This window comes from Cydia fagiglandana, chromosome 7, assembly GCF_963556715.1.
Source record: "Cydia fagiglandana chromosome 7, ilCydFagi1.1, whole genome shotgun sequence".
NCBI classification, from domain to species: domain Eukaryota; kingdom Metazoa; phylum Arthropoda; class Insecta; order Lepidoptera; family Tortricidae; genus Cydia; species Cydia fagiglandana.
The window spans coordinates 18,253,340-18,274,489 of record NC_085938.1 but is presented as its reverse complement, the minus strand read 5'-3'; the positions used below and the strand labels follow the sequence as shown (position 1 = coordinate 18,274,489).

The following is a 21,150-nucleotide window of genomic DNA, read 5'->3' as shown; positions in this document are numbered from 1 at the left end:
TCATAAAAACATTATTTATTCCATTCACTCCCACGTACAGCTACAGTCATAATAAACTCTATAAAAATAACTTAGTACCGCTACTCCTCCTCAACCTCGTCGTCTGTCGTGAATTCGCTCTCGTTTCCACCCTGAAACAAATAAAAATATTATAGCGTTTTCTTCCCATGACCTAGGCAGCGGTCGGCAACAGGCGGCCCGCAAACCTCTCACTTGCGGCCCACGCGGCCCACGAGCCCCCCTGACTATTTTGTATGTAATATTGTGAAACGACAATGTCTGATAAAGTCATACATATTAACAAAGTGCGGCCCGTGTCAACTTCGTTAACTACTATGTGGCCCTTGGCTGATAAAAGGTTGCCAACCGCTGACCTAAGGTAAAGCACTTCAACCATTAAAATACGCTACAACGAGAATAAACAACACTCGCGTTGAGCTTTGTACGCTTATCTTCTTCTTCAGCACGAAACTGAACATTCCGCCCATCAAAACACTCCTGGGTTTTAACTATAGGCAAATTTAAACTTTAGGAGATCGACCCTCCGTGCCTACTATTTTCACATGTTCCGCTTTTTTTCTACTTACAAATTATTTTGTTATAGTCTGTAGGGCTATGATGGTCGACTGGATAAATGATATGGCTGTATAAATGATGATAAAACTGACATTTTATCCAGTTTTTATTGATTTGTCGTCTTTTCCACTTTTGACAGCGATAGTCGTTAAATGATTAACTGCATAACATGGTCGTTGGATAATATGTCATTTGTCTACATTTCCAACTTAAACTTAGTGGATAAGTGGATAAGTTAAATGATATAAATGCCACTTGTCTAGATTTATACAGTTTTATAACACTCATACCGTTTTGTCCACTTAGACAACAATACACGGTAAATGGCTACGATTGTTGGATAATTAGACATATAGTCGATTTTTGACGGCTAGCCTTTGATTAATTTGTCGTAGTGCTCACTGGGTCACGATAAGCGCCGTTAAGAAGCTGTGATTAGTCTTAACTTAATTGATTCATTTGTGTTACGAAAATTAACTATGTAAATTGTATTGTTTGTATTTTATTGTACTTAAATCGTACACATATAAGTCTATAGCATTCGCTAACACACTTTCATGCATCTAACTTAATTAGAAATGGCTTAACTGTGGTAACACAATGGAATCAATTAACTTTGGACTAATTACAGGTGCTTAACTATGTACAACTTGTTTGCACTTCACTCATAAGTCATAAATGTTCTTGTGGTATATAAGTGGTAAAAAATGCAATTTCTTGAAGTTAAAATATCAGTAGGTAAGTATCTGTTTTTTTTTCTTAAATTTGAATTTACATATAACATTATCAATACGTACATTATTTCTACGGATGGCAAGATAATAATATCATTTCTTCTTGGCAGCTGCTGCTATCGAAGAAAAATAGCATAAATAGATAACTCCAACGACGGGCCATTAAGGACTACATGCAATCCATTTGATATGCCCAGAGAGGAGTTTCGGCACATATATAGAGTGCGCAAAGAATTGGCACTCTATTTGTGTGCCAAACTCGACGCTGACCTCAAGCCTCAACATGGCGATGGATTGCCGGCACATTTTAAAGTAAAGATACTCGTATTATGTTGCACTATTCCTCAAATCATTCTTATCACCTTATCTAATAACGACATACCAACTTACAATACAACTCTTTGTTTTAGGTTCTAACATCACTATCACTGCATCTACTGGCTGACGGTAGTTACTAAAGAGGAACTGGACAAGACCATGGAGAAGAAGTAGGAATAGTTGAAGTTGAAGAAGTTAGAGAAGTTGAAGTTGAAGAAGTTGGAGAAGTCGAAGTTGAAAAACTTGAAGAAGTTGGAGAATTTGAAGTTGAAGAAGTTAAATAAGTTGGAGAATTTGAAGTTGAAGAAGTTAAATAAGTTGGAAAAGTTTAAGTTGAAGAAGTTGAAGTTCAACAAGATGAAGATGTTGGAGAAGTTGAAGAAGGTTAGGAAGATAAAGTTGGAGAAGTTAAAAGTTGCTTTTTATTTATTCTCCATACAAACTTCCACCCCCATGTCATCTCTTTTTCACCCTTATGGTATGGCTTAGGTATGGCTAATAAAATTGGTCACAAATACATAAACATTCTTTATCTCTTACGAACTTTTAAATGATAAAAGGCAAGTCCCATTTCAAGAAATTATTGAACCCCTATACAAATTTCCACCCTTTGTTTACACCCCTAAGGGATGATTTCGGGGATAAAAACTATTCTCTATCCTTCCTCACAACTCAAACTATCACCATACCAAATTTCATTTAAATCGGTTCAGCGGTTATTGATTGCCCATACAAACTTCCATCCCCCTTTTCGCCCCCTTAAGGGGTGAGTTCTGAGATAAAGAGTATCCGATGTTCTTCCCCGGGAGTCAAACTACCCCTATACCAAATTTCAACTAAATCGGTTCAGCGGTTTAAGCGTGAAGAGGTAACAGACAGACAGACAGACAGACAGACACACTTTCGCATTTATAATATACTAGCTTTTGCCCGCGACTTCGTCTGCGTGGAATTAGTGACAGCAGCTAAAGTAGGTATAGCGCCTGGATAATGCTAATAGCAGTTATTTAATTCGCGCATTGCTTACTTCAATTAATAGATAATTCATTAACTCTTTCAATTCCACCCCCCTTTGATTTTTTCCTTCCTTCCTTTGATAATTTCCGACATAAAAACTATCCTAACCTAATATATATCCTTCCCCGGGAGTCAAACTATCTCTATACCAAATTTACTAAATCGATTCAGCGGCTTAAGCGTGAAGAGGTAACAGACAGACTGACACACACACTTTCGCCTTTATAATACTAGCTTTTGCCCGCGACTTCGTCAGCGTGGAATTATTAATTTAGGTACGTAGCTATTAAATATTTTATTCAACCTGCGTTTTGTTGATTCCCCATACAAACTTCAACCCCCCTTTTCACCCCCTTAAAGGGTGATTTCTTGAATGAAAACTACCCTTTGTCCTTCCCCGGGACTCAAACTATCTTACTTACTTACTCCTCTGGCGCCGCGACCCAAAGTGTGTCTTGGCCTCCAACACGACTGCTCGCCACTGATCCCGGTCCTGTGCCGTGTCTCGCCAGTTCTCAACCCGGAGCTCGCGCAGATCAGCGTCCACCACATCCGACCATCGATACCTAGGTCGACCAACCGGGCGGCGTCCTATCGGTTTTCCCTCAAACGCTCTCTTCACCGCCCGATCACCTTCCATTCGCTGAAGATGGCCGAGCCACCGAAGCCTTACCAAACTATCTCCATACCAAAATTCGACTAAATTCTGCACCAGCGCCGGTCCTGCACCGCGCGGGCGGGACAGTTCCTATTGACAATGTTTGTTGTGCAGTTGTTGTTAAGTCCCCATACAAAATTCCACCCCTTTAAGGCATGAAATGGTAGGCCCGTATATTTACATGTTTATGCAAGTAACTGACGGTCTTTCCACCACTATACATATACAACCGGCTGACCGTTTTTAGGGTTCCGTACCCAAAGGGTAAAACGGGACCCTATTACTAAGACCCTGCTGTCCGTCCGTCCGTCCGTCCGTCTGTCACCAGCCTGTATCTCACGAACCGTGACAGCTAGACAATTGAAATTTTCACAGATGATGTATTTCTGTTGCCGCTATAACAACAAATACTAAAAACAGAATAAAATAAAGATTTAAGTGAGGGGCTCCCATAAACGTGATTTTTGACCGAAGTTAAGCAACGTCGGGCGGGGTCAGTACTTGGATGGGTGACCGTTTTTTTTTGCATTATGGTACGGATCCCTTCGTGCGCGAGTCCGACTCGCACTTGCCCGGTTTTTTTTATTTATAATGGCATCTAAACTATCATCTGGCAAAGTATCAGGAGGCGATGATTGAAAACAAAAATTACAATTTCATGTGATCAACTGACGGTCTTTCCACAGCGATACAACCGGCTGACAATTTTTTAATTCACGATAACATCTAAGAAACTATCATCTCAGTCAAATGACTGACGATATTTGCTTCTGCCGCAACATATAGGGCTAGTATAAGGTGACGCTTACGGGAAAGGGGCTGTGACCCTCGCTCTGGTTCATTCCTTGTCCAACAAATATCACTGGCCATTTAGCGAGGTAATGCCGCCAGTATTTTTGGCACATTACGTCCGGGGTATAATCAGAGTGGGGGGTAATATTGTATTTGTTAAGTCATTTAGTTTTACTTATTACTAGAAGAGGTACAGTCATCAGCAATAGTATCTTACACAACTAGGGCCGCAAAAATATGTGACACGTTCTTATTTGGAGCGCAATAAGAGCGCGTCATATATTTTTGCGGTCCTAGTTGTGTAAGATACTATTGCTGATGACTGTACATATTATTCGCTGGGTCGGAGAACCACGAATCGATCACACACAACGCGCACCGTGGCCCAAAAAGAAACTTTCGGCAGACCAACTGTCACTTTTTACTAGCGAGGTTTACCTACGTATCTGTGTATTTAAAGTAATAATAATAAATAAAGCACCAGGACCAGCTTCCATTATTAACTTTAATGCTGACTCTCCCTTCAATTCCAACATGTAACGGCAAAGGATTACACCTAATTTTCTTTGCAGGTGCATACATTTCTTCAAAGTAGGTATTTCCCTTTTGAGTTATTTTCTTTGGCGAACTGTCTGGCACTAGGTCTGCCCAATTGCTGCTCTTTACTGGTTTTTGGGAAGTTTTCTTAGTAGTAGATGTAGTATATCAGAGCCGCGATATGTTTACTGCTAACGTACACACAATCACATTTTCCACTCGTAATATAACGACTAGAATCAATCTGTAAAAAATAAATTATTTCTTTACTTTCTATTACATTAATGGATCATAATATTATGTATGTACTACGTCAAAGATTGAAAAAACAGAAAAAACAGCTTACATTCAAGGACTTTTGTCACTGAAGTTTGACGAATTAGGTACATGAGCTTCAATGGTGTGGCTCTTATGAATCTTATGATCTTCACATTTGATTTCTTTTAGGTACATCTTGCACATGTTAAGCCAAAACTTATTATTATCCTTTTGGAAAAACACGAAAAGTCTGCATTATTAACGACACTACAGTCATATCTAATACCTTTAAACGAGCAATTCTTGGATATTTATTTATTTATATGTAAGTATATATATTTCGGGGATCTCGGAAACGGCTCTAACGATTTCGATGAAATTTGTTATATGGGGGTTTTCGGGGGCGAAAAATTGATCTAGCTAGGTTTTTATATGTTTTCCGAGCATAGCTCGGTCTCCCAGATATTAGTTACCTACTTATATGAAATGCGTTATTCGATTTTTATTTCTTTACTTCTCGTAAAGTCGGCCATGAGGAAGTCCGTGTGAGTGTACTACCTGAAATTTATTGATTGTGCCATTTATGCCATTTTAGAGGGGAAATGTTAGATTTACCTGTTCGAATAGAATGTAAATTACAATATCTCATTGAAATTATTTGTTCTCTTCGTTGACAGCCAGCCATGTGACATTTCAAAGTCCGCTGTCATATCGCACCCAGCGAATAGGTTATGTTTTATTTTCAAATTAAACGATTTCTTTTTCTAAACTGCAACATTCCTAACTGTAGGTACATCGGTAGACCTTATTTCAAAAGGCATAAAGTCCACCGTGGGTGATTGTACAATTCGGCCGTGCTTATAATAAGAGCAGTAGAGTCAGACCAAGAAAAGTCTGAAGCGGATTTGATAGCCCACGCAGTGCAAGTGTTATTTTAAATGTCAAAATTCTATGAAATTATGATTATGACGTATAAATAACACTTGCACTGCGTGGGCTATCAAATCCGCTGCAGACTTTTCTTGGTCCGACTCTAACTCATTTTGAAGTGTCATTCAATTGGATACTTTGTACTTGTACAATATGTTCTACAACTGAAAGAGATTTCAAAATGAGTTACTGCTCTTTTAATAAGCACGGCAGAATTATTTATTTGATTTTGACAGATCACCGTATTTTAGGTTAATAAGGTCGACTACTGTCCTTAAAATTTTGTATGACATTACAAGCAAATAACAGCAATCGTGAATTAAGTATTGTAGCCGAGTCTACTTTAGTCCGATAATGTAAACGCTTATTTCAAAGACTATGAATTCTAAGTACTAGAAATAAAGTAGATTTTGCGACATGACATGATAAAGACGGTTAAATTTGAGGCGATGGAATAAAAGATTCACTTTTAAAAAAAACCTTATATAAACTCAATTAGAATCTATATTCCAAAATCTTAAACCATCCAATAACTTTTAACTATCAATGCCACATGTGCATAAGTGGTGTGTGCGGCATGTCATTTAGCCAACTATTCATTAAAATACGCTTTAAGTAAACTTGTTTAGAATTGATTTTTCAAAAGCTCAAACTATAGATAAATTTAACTGTCAATGACATATCTAGATAAACGGTAGAATGTGGTTTAACCACCTTTTCTTTAAAATACACCTTAAGTCATCGAGTATAAATATGATTTTTCAAAACCTCACAACATGTCACGCTATCATTAGTCACATATACGTTATCCTCGCGAACTATTAATTAAAATACGCTTTATGTAAACTTGTGCAGAATTGATTTTTCAAAAGCTCAAATCATGGATAAGTTTTAACTCTCAATGACATATGTGGATAAGTGGTAGAATGTGATTTAACCATCTTTTCTTTAATATACACCTTAAGTCATCGAGTTTAAAATTGATTTTTATAAACCTCAAAACATATCACGCTATCATTAGCCACTTATACGTTATCCTCGCGACTTTTTACCGAATTATATCATTTATCAGATAGTCGTCATATCATGCATTAAGTGATTAATGATACGGTGACATAACCATCATAGCCCTCCAGGACTACAATGAAAATAAAATACATTACATCCACCAAAATACACTCGGGTTTCAACTAAACGTGAGAACCTGGTCGAAGTCAGAGTCTAAATAGAAAACTGAACATTCCGCCCACCAAAATGTAGTTGTATTTTTAAATACCTAATCATTTTTTAATTAAATGTGACAGTCTCTATTTCTAACTGTCGCAGTTCGAGTCTAAAGTCAAAAATGTACTTTTCGCTCATTATAATACACTTGGATTGAAACATTTGAAAGTAGGCAGAATGTGCAGTTTTGTATATTCCGCCCACCAAAATACTATTGGTTAGTTAGGGTATGTACCTGGTCCTGGTTGTCCGAGTCGGTGTCGGACAGGTCCCACTGCGGATGCTCGTGCGGGACGGCGGCTGCCTCCTTCACATCCAGCTTCAGGTCCAGCTGCTGGTCCATGCCGATGTACGAGTCTGTAATTTAAAAAAAGCAGATGGTTAAAAATCATTTATTTAAGCAGTCCTTTAGACCTTTCTGGTGCATCTCGAAATAAAAATCTTCAAATGTGCCAGTAGCTAGTTTTATTTGTCGAAGTTCACAGACACAATGGAACATTCAGTCTACCAGAATTTTTAATTTAAACAAATTTGTATTGCACTTGGTCCTGGTTTGAACTCAGAATTCAAAGACAAAACTGAACATTCCGCCCACCAAAATACACTAAATGTGACTTTAATGTAAATAAATGTGTTTAACTGTGTATTGTAACTAAAACACCAAATCCTCAGTGTTACAAAAGGGACTGGCCTTTTGTAATTATTCTAGTTCTGACCTGAGCGAAGACACGCGCTAAGCGTATAAAGCTGCGGCCAGCGCGGCGCTGTGAATCGCAACTGCAGCTCCGTCTCGTGTAGGAGGGCCGTCACGTGCGCCGGCGCCGTGAGCAGCGTGTGCGACTTGCGGTCGCAGATGTAGCACCACCAGTACTCTTGCTTGTCCTGCAAACAGAAACGATGTTTTAATCAAGTGCAATTTAGTAAATTATTATGTTATTTCCACTCTTAATCACAAGCTTTTTCGATCCTAATGGGAGAAAAAACGTGTCCCGAAATTTCCGTATATTTTTAGACCCTTCCATTCCGTAATGCTCTAAGTTTCCTAGGGTAGCGGTGCCGTCATATAGCGGCCGTCTCCATACAAATACTACGACATCAATATTTAGCCGTATTATTTAGTATGGAGACGGCCGCTATTTGCCGGTACCGCTATCCTAGGAAAACCGATCTTTACCGGCATACAAAGTCTGTGAAAAATGGCAACGGAATGGAAATACCAAATCTGAGACACTTTTCGTTATCCTGATCGATAAGAGGAAAGGGCACCCCGCTCCTCCATACAAACGGGCTACCATTTTCCTCTCTAGATAATATTTTAACATTTTAGAAAATAATTATTTTTATGCAATTGTATATTATAGTGATGTACCGACTAGTCGGGAAAGCCGACTATCCGGCCACATTTGTTAGTGAATGAAAAACAGAAAAAAAGAAAACATCCCTCAATATTTACCATATGTTTTATGTCTATTTTACCAAACTACCTATTCAGGGTGTCAAAACGTTTGATCACATAATTGACCGTTTGTTCGTTATCGTATGGTGGTGGGCTGGTGTTTTCCTCTACAGGTCGATCTCAACTGATTCTCGTGTAATTTCATGGCCAAGTTGTATACATAAAGGATTTTATTATAATTCTGTTTTTGTTTTTTTTTAATGGTGGAACCATGGGGAACTATTAATGTTTGCAAAATTTAGAGACTTATAAACAGGGCACGTTGCTCGTAAAGACGCTGACCACAGGGGATAGGTTCTTAACTGGCGACTACGTACGAGAAATAGAGCCTTGGAAATACCTCCTACAAGTTGTACCTACTGACGGTCTGCTCAGGATCGCAAAATAAAAGAAAGACAGAAATTGAACGAGGATTCTTGTGATAGGTCTTTGAACCTGTAGAGAACACCTTTTAGCCAAGCTAATATATGAATAGCGCAACCAAAAGAGCAAAAATATTGTTTTTCACCTGAACTTATACGAAACTAATGATCTGGCCGACTAGCCGACCAGTCGGCTAGTCGGCCAAATCAATAGTCGGTACATCACTAGTATATTAGTGTGTATATCACATTTTGCTTAATGAGAGAGTGAGACGCAATGACATTGGACAAAGAAATTGGATAGGTGGACCCTTAACCACAGCTTCGTTTTTTTTCAATTTTTAGATTTATATAGAGATTGGAGAAGCGGTTACACACTAACGTCTTCCCAACAAACAAAATATCCTTATAAAATTAAATCTATAAGGGCTAAACACTCATAGTTGTTTTAAAATAGCATTCATTATGTCAAGGTACCTTTTAACGGCTCATTATAAGAAGATTTGGCTTATATTACCTTTATTCTTATAATTTGGCCATGTAGACGTTAATAAATCAGGTTAATATGGCTACAATAAGGGTTCAAAATGTTTTGTTCTTATAGAGGCTGGTTACATTGCGTTTTAGTTGTATAATTTTCAAAGCAGTGTAAAGGCTTTTAATGTGGCCAAATGGTGGCCAATTATTTTTATACAAGTAATGCACAAGATAACTATGATGCTTTTTGACTCATAGGAGCATGTTATTAGATGTCTATCCAACAAACAAATTATAGCATTTTATATGGTACTTACAAGAATAAAAGCATTCGATATTCACTTATACAATAATTATAAAGGGATTATTCTCTAAAGTGTTGTATTAAAAGGTTTTACATAACTAGATTCGCCATTTTGAGAGTGCAGCATATGTGAATCTATTACGAAGTTTTTAAAGTGAGTGTGAAAATGAATTCAAAAGACTGGAAAAAGTTCAAGAGGAGTGGTGGTTATAGGAGAAAAGTAAAAAAGGTTTACGAAAATATGGTCTTAAGCATTACACCTACTACTTCTACTTCTGTAATGCTACGAAATGAACAATCTGATACCAAATTATCAGCCAGTGGTTCCGTAGAGGAAATTTTTATGGAACATGAGGAAAGCAGTGTAGACGACTATATTTGTAGCGGCAGTGACAGTGATACAGATATATCTTTAAATGAAGAATTGAAGAAGATTGATATTCGTAGTGATATCAGAGACTGGGCAGTGAAATATAATATTTCACATATCGCTTTAAATAACTTATTAAATATAATGCATAATGTAATGCCTCATAATATGCCATTGGATGCGCGTACATTGCTCAAAACAAATAAAGTAGTAATATGCATTACAGAAATTGGTACTGGTCATTACTGGCATAATGGATTACTTACACAATTACAAAAAACTTTACAAAATCATGAAGTGCCCAATAAAATAACTTTGAATTTAAATATCGATGGTTTACCGATATACAAAAGCTCGAATCATCAACTCTGGCCAATACTGTGCAACATAACTGAAATAAAACACATATCACCCATCGTAGTGGGAATATATGAAGGGAAATCAAAACCTTCCGATTTAAACTTATATTTAAAACCTTTCGTAAATGAAATGAAACAAATTGAGAATGGCTTCACAATTAACACTTTGACAGGAGAGCTAAAGACGATTGAAGTTAGTATAAGAGCATTTATATGCGATTCTCCTGCGAGGGCTTTTATAAAAGGTGATGTATCGATAGCTGTATATAACGTGGAATAGTACCTACCTTAAAATCGGTTTCGTAGTATTATTTACTAGGTGTGCACTATTATTTATATTATAAGTATATATTCTCATACGAGTTATTTCACAAAGAATTACCATATTGTATATATAGGTGAATACATATATGTGTGTCAGTATTAGTTATTTCGTGTTACTTTTTTTGACAATAATGAACAAGAATTTTTTTTATCTCTTAATAAAATAGTTTTGTTTTGTACAGTCCCATTCATTTTCATTAGACTATGCCCTGAATCAATCAAATTTCTCTTTTTGACCCAATGGCTAACTGGTAGATAATGCCTTAAGGCATTATGTTCGCCACGCAGTGTTGATGCTGCAGCGTCTTTTATACCTACCTAAATACATTTTACATACATATAATAAATTAAGGTAATGATTATGAGTTATTTATTGATAAAAAATATGTTTATTTTTGCAGGTGTTTCTAATTTCAATAGTAAGCACGGATGTTTAAAATGCACTGTGGTTGGTGATTATTCACATTTGTCACATACAGTGATATTCCCGCAGATAGATTGTCCAAAAAGAAACGATGATGACTTTCGCAACAAGAAGTATGGACTACATCATAAAGTTGATTCACCTCTAATTGAATTAAAAATCGATATGATTGAAAATTTTCCAGTTGGTGATTCACTTCATCTCATAGACCTCGGAGTTATGAAGCGTCTATTAATGGGATGGCGAGATGGAAATTTTATTAACAAACGTACTAAATGGTGCCATCGCGATATTGAAAAAGTAAATGAATTTTTGGTAACGATTAAGTTACCCAAAGAAATACACAGATCTGTCCGGACTATTGATGTTTTATCGCATTGGAAAGGTTCCGAATACAGGACTTTTTTATTATACCTGAGTTTAGTAATACTGAAGCATGTTTTAGATTCTGACGCATACAAACATTTCATTTGCTTATTCTGTGCCATCACAATTTGTTCAAATGAAAATCATTTTAAGTTTTTACGTCTAGCACAGGCGTTATTAAATTCATTTGTGAAAAAATTTGCACAATTTTATGGAAAAGATTACATTACAAGTAATGTGCATAATTTATCACATCTCGTTGATGAGGTTCGAAAATTTGGCACTTTACAAAGTTTTAATGCATACCCTTTTGAGAATAAACTCCAAATTATCAAACATATGTTGAGACAGGGAAATAAGCCATTGACACAAGTAGCTAGAAGGTTGCATGAAAGAAATGAAGTCGAAATGGCCACTTACACTAATAACGAATTGAAGTATCCTTTTGCAAAACAATGCAACAGCAGAAATGGACATATATTAATACTACATTTTGAATCTTTTATTTTATCATCCCAAAAACACGATAAATGGTTTTTAACGACGGACGAAAAAGTTATTGAAATAAAAGCAATACGTTTTAATGAAGATATAAGACTAGAAGGATACCGCATAGATAATTTAATTGACGCTTTTGACTATCCCTTAAAATCTTCATTAATTAATATTTATAAATGTGAAAATTACACTGCTAGTACTTCAAAAAATATACATGTGTTTGCATGTGCTGACATTAAATGTAAATTGGTTAATGTAGAATATAATTCAATTTTGTATTTCATACCATTAATACATACTTTGTAAAATAAAACAACTTATTTGAAAATCACGTATTTTAATTACAGCCATCTTTTTATCATCACAATCAGTCTTTTTAATGACAATCTAATAATATAACAGTGGTAACTTCGCATGTTGATATATTTAACAACATACTGACGATTCGAAGTTTAAGATACGTCAATTAATAGATCTAGAAATGATATGGATTAGATGTGTCAGTGTCAAAAGTGACGTTTTTGTTTGAATAAACGTCACATTTGACACTGACATATCAAATCCATATCGTTTCTAGATCTATTAATTGACGTATCTTAAAGTTCGAATCGGACCGATATTCTAATTAATACTATTGTACTTAATTCGAATATAGGCTTACTTATATATTAATAGGAACATAATCAACCATCATAAACAAAAGGAAGGTAGCTTCTGTGTTCATAAGTAGAAGGCCCTTTGCTGATTTGTTTTCTATTTAGGCCATTGTGACAACCATACCTACCCGTTTTCCCCTATTTAGTACAGCCATAATCATTAATCAGTCATATTAAATAACTAAGAAGAACTATTCGAACATACAAACAAAATTATATGCCTGATTTCAAGCTAAAATATGTCGATGGTTGAATAGAGCCATCAATAGGATTACTTTGCGATCGTGGCTTTATTACCCGTAACTATCGATGAGCATATAAAAATCAAAATATAACAAAACAAAGCCATTCCTAGGATTACAAATAAAAGTAATCTACATATTGAACAAAAATATAACGTGAAGGTCTTCATTAATTATGTAAGTAGCAAAGAAGATTAACAAATTTACCGTAAGTCTTTATTAATTCTAGTTTTGCGTTAGACTTTTAAAGACTTTTATTCACATTCATTATAACAAAACAATCAGATACAATGACAGTGTTTATCCACCAAAATGGAGCAAAATATTATCTAATTGTGTGAAACATAACGAAAATTTCTAAACCAAACCAAATCAGCAAGATTGTCGTATAATTATTTTACAGGTTTTTCTTCAGCTTGGTTTTGTTTGTGACAAAGTCCTACAGCCGTATTTGAACAATGAGATACGTCAAATACTAGATATAGAAACGATATGGACTGGAAATGTCAGTATCAAACAAGTGTCAAAAGTGACGTTTTTGTTTGAAGAAAAGTCAATTTTGACACTTGTTTGACACTGACATATCCAATCCATATCGACTCAATATCTAGTATTTGACGTATTTCATTGTTCGAATACGGCTGCTAGAGTAATTTAATTGTATTGTTAAACTAATGAAAACTAACGAACATCATTAACATTGCCCACGAGTGTTGTCTCGGAAATAAACAGTTTTTTAAACAGATGTTTCAAGTGACTCAGTAATCTCAGTATGTATTTTTGCGACAGATGCAGATGACATCTGGTCGTTGTTTTCTAGGACAGACTTTCCAATAACTGATACCTCTGAGCAGTTTTTTGGACCAGAGGCAGACGTACCAGCAACTGGTGAAGAGGCCTCTGAGCGATTCTCTTGTGCAGATGTTCCGGTAATGGGTAAATATGTCTGTTTTCGGTTACACAAGTTCTTGCGGTTTGCTTTTATTTTTGGTCGATTCTTTGTTCTAGATGTTCTTTCTTGTTTGCTTTCTTTGCGTGAGCGTGAGTTTTTCAGAATGGTTTTGAAGAATTGGTGGCATTCTATTACGGTAAATGAACTATCTGACTCATGAACAATATCAAAAAAGAAATTTATGATTTTAGTGTGGCTTTTGAAGCAAATCTTTTGTTCAGGCGTTCGAGATCCTCCAGCCCAGCTGCACTGGTTTAAAAAGCTTCTAGTGAACATTGAATCAGACAATGCATATGCGTTATTTATCCCCCGACCTTTTCCTTTCCCGCAAATAATCAAAAACTTTTTCTTCCATTCTACTTCTGTATCCGGATTTTCCAACTCTTTTTCAAAATTGTTAAGATCGTTTTCACTTGCAATATTCTGTATGGTTACTTTTTGCTTTTTATTTTCTGCACTGCTAAACTGTTTCATTACATGTTCAAACTGAACGCTAATATTGGATATAGCGGCCATAATGGACTGTATGCTTTCACTTATAAATTTTCTGTCATCTTGTTGGGCTTTGATATTTTCTGTTACTTTCTCGTTGAGAGTTTTGTAATTTTCTTGCAACGTTTCTATCTTTCCCAGAACCATCAAAGTTAAAGAGGCGTTATCAATTTGTACTTCGGTAGTCGTATTCTGCTGAGCATTGGAATCAGTATTGGTAGCTTGAGGTTGAATTAATATTAGTGAGTTTCCTAAGTTTCTTGCTTTGTCAGGCTGAGACACATTTTGTTGAACGTTGGAATCAATATGAATTTCTATTGGTGCGTTTTCTAAAGGGCTTGTTTCATCAATTTGACATAGTACATCATTTTCTTGCCTCTCTGATGATGATGCTTCGACTATGTTAGTCAATGCTCCTGGAGAAATACTATCGCGCTGCAAGGAAAATACAAACAAACGAATTAAAAATTGTATTAAAAATTGCAATTGAAAGCAATCACATGGTTGTGATAAATCATTTGGGAGCGCCGCATACTACTGTGGTATAAGATATGTGAAGGAATTATCAAAATCGGTACAAAAAACAACCTTTCCGTCCGTCTGTCTGAATTATGCAATGACATAAATATAACAATAGTACATATACATATAATAAAAAAAAAATGAGAGAGGCTGTATCAGGGACACAGCCGCTATGGCTGACGTGAAACGTGGTGTGGACCCGAAGGCCCGAAGCGTCCAGGATTTAAGTGCTTTAACATAGAACAATAGTAAAAGTGTCTAAATGCGAAGGCCGAAGGCCGAGCTCCGCGTAGGGCCGAAGGCCCGAAGCGTCCAGGATTTAAGTGCTATAACACATAACAATAGTAAAAGTGTCTAAATGCGAAGGCCGAAGGCCGAGCTCCGCGTAGGGCCGAAGGCCCGAAGCGTCCAAGATGTCAGTGCTTTAGCACAGAAAAATAATAAAAGTGTCTAAATGCGAAGGCCGAAGGCCGAGCTCCGCGTAGGGCCGAATGCCCGAAGCGCCCAGAATGTTAGTGCTTTAACACAGAACAATAGTACAAGTGTCTAAATGCGAAGGCCGAAGGCCGAGCTCCGCGTAGGGCCAAAGGCCCGAAGCGTCCAGGATTTAAATGCTATAACACAGAACAATAGTAACAGTGTCTAAATGCGAAGGCCGAAGGCCGAGCTCCGCATAGGGCCGAAGGCCCGAAGCGTCCAGGACATCAGTGTTTTAGCACAGAACAATAATACAAGTGTCTAAATGCGAAGGCCGAAGGCCGAGCTCCGCGTAGGGCCGAAGGCCCGAAGCGTCCAGGATGTTAGTGCTTTAACACAGAACAATAGTACAAGTGTCTAAATGCGAAGGCCGAAGGCCGAGCTCCGCGTAGGGCCGAAGGCCCGAAGCGTCCAGGACATCAGTGTTTTAGCACAGAACAATAATACAAGTGTCTAAATGCGAAGGCCGAAGGCCGAGCTCCGCGTAGGGCCGAAGGCCCGAAGCGTCCAGGATTTAAGTGCTATAACACAGAACAATAGTACAAGTGTCTAAATGCGAAGGCCGAAGGCCGAGCTCCGCGTAGGGCCGAAGGCCCGAAGCGTCCAAGATGTCAGTGCTTTAGCACAGAAAAATAGTAAAAGTGTCTAAATGCGAAGGCCGAAGGCCGAGCTCCGCGTAAGGCCGAAGGCCCGAAGCGTCCAGAATGTTAGTGCTTTAACACAGAATAATAGTACAAGGGTCTAAATGCGAAGACCGAAGGCCGAGCTCCGCGTAGGGCCGAAGGTCCGAAGCGTCCAGTATTTAAGTGCTATAAAACAGAACAATAGTAAAAGTGTCTAAATTCGAAGGCCGAAGGCCGAGCTCCGCGTAGGACCGAAGGCCCGAAGCGTCCAGGATTTAAGCACTATAACACAAAACAATAGCACAAGTGTCTAAATGCGAAGGCCGAAGGCCGAGCTCCGCGTAGGGCCGAAGGCCCGAAGCGTCCAGGACATCAGTGTTTTAGCACAGAACAATAATACAAGTGTCTAAATGCGAAGGCCGAAGGCCGAGCTCCGCGTAGGGCCGAAGGCCCGAAGCGTCCAGGATGTTAGTGCTTTAACACAGAACAATAGTACAAGTGTCTAAATGCGAAGGCCGAAGGCCGAGCTCCGCGTAGGGCCGAAGGCCCGAAGCGTCCAGGATTTAAGTGCTTTAACATAGAACAGTAGTACAAGTGTCTAAATGCGAAGGCCGTGCTCCGCGTAGGACCGAAGGCCCGAAGCGTGCAGGACATCAGTGCTTTAGCACAGAAAAATAGTACAAGTGTCTAAATGCGAAGGCCGAAGGCCGAGCTCCACGTAGGGCCGAAGGCCCGAAGCGTCCGGATTTAAGTGCTATAACACAGAACAATAGTACAAGTGTCTAAATGCGAAGGCCGAAGCGTCCAGGATGTCAGTGGTTAAACACAGAACTGACAGACTGGACGCTTCGGGCCTTCGGCCCTACGCGGAGCTCGGCCTTCGGCCTTCGCGTTTAGACACTTGTAATATTGTTCTGTGTTAAAGCACTGACATCCTGGACACTTCTTGCCTTCGGCCTTACGTAGAGCGCAGCCTTCGACCTTCGCATTTAGTTAGACTCTTGTACTATTGCTTTGTGTTTGAATACCGAATTCGCACATCTCGCGAATGCGTGATGTATTATAATAATTTTGGATAATATCTAAATTTTATTTGTAAAGATTATTTTGGGTCATAATGATTCACTGTATCTAGATGAACTTGAATGCGGCATTTGATGGGTAATTTTAAAATAATTAATTACAGCGTCACACCTATTTAAATAATTAAATGATCAATTCATTTTGGAGTAATGAATGTAACGATTAGGTACAATTTTTTGTGTAAATAACACACCAAAATTACGAGAATAGATATTTTATACGGGTAATACACGTTTTATAGCAAACTCGTTCGTGTCTTTCCTGTAGCCATCGCATTTAAGGGAATCTAAAAGCATTTTTTTACGCAGCACCTTTACAGGCAGAATATTTCATTCAATACTTGAAACTCAAATGAGAAAAACGGGATATATATGAACCACAGTCGTTACCTTTTATAGTACCTATTGTCCACAGAAGTGACCATTTCTAAATTATGTTTTACCCATTACATCAGAAAGTACCTAACTAAGATTACTATATACTTACTAGCATTAGGAACTCGGGATTGTCAAGCAGCCGTCACACGTTATATGTGTTCTATCAAAGTAACTCGCGCCGCCGCGCCGCCTTAGATGCTAATGCATTATTTGTGGAGATGAGCATATATTACTATGGTGAATGTAGTATTAAAAGAACTGTTATTGCTTTATCTTACTATTTCAGGTATATTTTGTCAGTTTTGCGCCCTATTTTTCGCACACGGTGGCCTCAAACAAGAGCAGTGATAAAAATTCTGTAATAACTGTCACATTTTTATGTTTTAGCAGCTTATTATAATTCCACGTACTTTATTTTACTCATATTTCATTAAAATAAAATAAGATCTATCAAATGGCACCAATTTTACCGAAATCGGTTAATGGGCTGATGAGTCATTACTAAATGAACACTGAAAATAGGGGTCATTTTAGCTCCGAATACGTCGTGTCTAGCGCAGAATCAGCGCCATTTATGTCAGCGGCACGTACTGTTCCGAGTAATGGCTACTTTCTTCTATATATCTATATCAAAACTATGTTTGTAGGTATTATAGTTTATGAGATATAAGCCGCCGCGCCATAACACTTTTCGTTACACTTGGTTTTTGGTCCGGCACCTCTACTACGGCTTTTTAAAGACGTTTCACGTCAAAAAACAACGGATTGCACTCCAGGAGTGCCGGCAGAAGTGAAAACTCAACGACATTATAACTCAAAATATTAATAACAGCGCCATCTAGTGCAAAATGTCTGCAGCACTATGTATAATTGAGGTTAACGCCATCTAGCGTTATTTCGTCGTATTACTTGAAACCCCTAAGCACATCACTGCGTGTACTAGAGTTATATTAATACCAGTTTGAGGGAAACTCACTAGATGGCATTTAAACGAAAAAGAAAAACACAATGACATTGTAACAGTGTCCGTCACACGTGACGTCACGCAAGCCCCCTGCGCCGCCTAAACGAAACAGCAGGCTCAGGCATACATTTTCGCCGCGCGGTAGAAAGAGAGGGTTACGTCTTACGGTCACGTGACACCTGTTACGAGTTCAACATTTTTTCCCCATCACAAAAAGTGCTCAGCGCCGCTAAAGAAGTTTTCATTTCAAAAATGTCTTCGCTTCCAGTATATTTACTGAACAAATAAATAGATTTTATCCTGTTATCGATACCCATTTATGTACATGTTTATTTCGAAATTCAAGTTGTTAGACGTAAAAAACTCAGAATCTGGTTCCAAGTAGTAAACCGATTTCCATGAAACCTCTTCGAAAGCATTATTAAATTCAATAATAAAGTGTAAGTTGAGGGAGAAAATTTAATAATTAAGATCGGTAAAAATAAATGGGTATTTACATTTCAGTAAATACCTACTTTTGAAATGCGTGTCCACTGACCCCTTTATCACGTAAAATTGGTAGTTATTAGTTTTTTGCAAAAAATGCTTCTTTATAGAGAAAATTAGTGATATTATTTATTATTTAGGTACCGTAAAACGGGGTGAACAGAAATCGCGGGGTGAATAGAGAAATTTTGAACTTTTTCTTTTAAGTTGTTATATTTAAAAACGTACATCTCTAAAATTAGATTTTTTGGAATGCGTATAAAGTAGACTATTTATTCTCTACATTGATACCAAAAGAACTTAATCAAACTGCCTAAAAGTTAGATTTTTTTTGACTCTAAAGTAAGGTCTCGCCGAGGTAAGAAATGAAGCCTGTCTGAACTTTGTTCTAGCGGTAAATGTTTTGACATTAACTAAGTAAAAGTTAGCTAACCTGATAATATAGTATCTGTAGTACCGAAATAATAAATAATATCACAAATTTTCTCTATAATAAAGCATTTCTTTGCAATAAACCAATAACAAGCAAATTTACGTGATAAAGGGGTCAGTGGACACGCATATGGGGTGAACAGTTACGCCATAGGGGGTGATTAGATACAACAAAGGGGTGTAAAGACACGCATTGGGGGTTAAAAGACACGAAAAAATAATTCTAAAAAGTTCTAGTGCAAAGTTAAGGAGATAGCGGTAGAGACTGTTTCTGAACAAAACAATATTTCGTCAATTTCGACTTGATTTACAAAATCATTGATATCTCGGAATCCATAAGCAACAACGTGGTACCTTTTGATTAAGAATGATTAAGAATTAAGTTAAAGTTACCAGCATAAGCAATAAGATGTACTTAAGTCAACAATTAATTAGGCAATTAGTTAAGTCTACCCATCTATGTTTTAAGGGAGTTCCTTCTGCCAACACACTGCCCTGCAATTTGGCAGAAGAAGTTCATCTGAATAAATGATTCATTTATTTTTTTATAACAAAAGTACCTATGCGAGACAGGGCCAGCAGACAATGCAAACCTGATCGTGGTTAATATGATATGTACGGTTGGCCTCACAAGGAAATTTTGTACTGTGTCGCACAGGGGCCTGATTTCTGTTTGACATTTCGTGTGGCAAACACCTAGCGCGTCACTGACTTAAATAGTAAAGGTGGCCACTGACGAGCCTTCCAACAGTCCAAATAGCGTGGCTGCAATCCAAAATCGGTCCGTGAATGTCAAAAACGTACAATGTTTAATATTAGGATGCCGTCCATTTGGATGAATCCATTGTAACGGCGTCCATTTGGAAGGCTCGTCAGTGGCCTGCTTAAAACGTGTCGTGACATGCGTGCGCCCGGCTCTTGCCACATGAAATGTCAAACAGAAATCAGCCCCCAGTAATCGCCCTCGCACCGCCACCTCGAGCCGTTCAGTATTATTTGTATGAAACTCCATACTGCAACGCACACTTAGGGTGTCTTTCCACCAGAGCTATGCTGACGGCGAGTGGTGAAGCGAAATGGTGCTGATCCCTTGCCGGGTGATTGGTGTGCTATAACCATTAAACTACCAAGGTACTTAGGCGTTCAGCTACTTATTAGGCCTCATAATAGGTAGCTACAGTCGGCCGACTGTAGCTACCTACGTTTTTCAGTGGAAGGTTTACTGAAGGTTACTTACCTCAATGCAATCTCGAACAATTTCCTCGAACGTTATATCTCTATTGTCTGTCACATAATTTAAATCTTGCTCATCAGCGTCTGTTTCTGTTTCAGAGTATTTACACATTTTGTCTACTTCCTGTTCCGCTTTAAGAAAAGTAATTAGATTGGATCTCTTCACTTGGCAATTTATTTTTCGCCAGCTGTTATCAGGAAGCGAACCTTCAATTCTTCTTAATTTATTTTCGTTATATCTAGGCCATCGTAGGACGCCATCTTCTTCCCAAGTACTTGGTACGGCTGTTAGTTGTGTGACCCCCTTTTCATAAGTTTTTACAATTTTGTATGGCATTATTGATAAATCTGAAAAGAAAAACAAATTAAAACTTAAAAAAATTTAATTTAAAATAAAGTAACTACTAAGTATATAATTTCTTTAGGTACCTAAAGTACCATAACCTTATATTTATTATTGGGCAATATTCGTTGTACTTCCTATAGTTCGTTTTTTTTAGCATTAGAAATAAGGTAAACAATCTTTATGTGTCTTTTAATTGAAAAACACATTTTAAAAATAAGTTACGGCAAATATGTAACAATTATGAATCTAATACGATCATTTATATTCTTCTGCTTTCATAA

The 21,150-nt window shown here is 37.5% G+C and overlaps 3 protein-coding genes across 4 annotated transcripts in view; 1 reads left to right on the top strand and 2 right to left on the bottom strand.

The window, feature by feature from the left end:
* Positions 1–21,150, bottom strand: part of LOC134666082 (translocation protein SEC63 homolog) — a 34,567-nt gene continuing 13,417 nt past the window's right edge. For both annotated transcript variants that reach the window (XM_063523199.1, XM_063523198.1), the window contains exons 11-13: positions 7,761–7,926; positions 7,280–7,401; positions 1–131 (exon numbers count right to left, since the gene is read on the bottom strand). In XM_063523199.1, coding sequence (XP_063379269.1) covers positions 81–131; positions 7,280–7,401; positions 7,761–7,926 — 339 coding nt within the window. In that variant the 3' untranslated portion in view covers positions 1–80. The remainder of the gene's footprint in view (positions 132–7,279; positions 7,402–7,760; positions 7,927–21,150) is intronic.
* On the top strand, positions 9,251–12,312 carry LOC134666081 (uncharacterized). Its single transcript, XM_063523197.1, has 2 exons — positions 9,251–10,617; positions 11,098–12,312. Exons 1-2 carry the CDS (start codon positions 9,810–9,812, stop codon positions 12,288–12,290), a joined length of 2,001 nt encoding a protein of 666 aa, XP_063379267.1. The 5' UTR covers positions 9,251–9,809; the 3' UTR covers positions 12,291–12,312.
* LOC134666154 (uncharacterized) lies at positions 13,619–20,721 on the bottom strand. The gene is made up of 2 exons (XM_063523311.1): positions 20,528–20,721; positions 13,619–14,761 (listed from the first exon to the last, which is right to left on the bottom strand). Exons 1-2 carry the CDS (start codon positions 20,633–20,635, stop codon positions 13,619–13,621), a joined length of 1,251 nt encoding a protein of 416 aa, XP_063379381.1. The 5' UTR covers positions 20,636–20,721.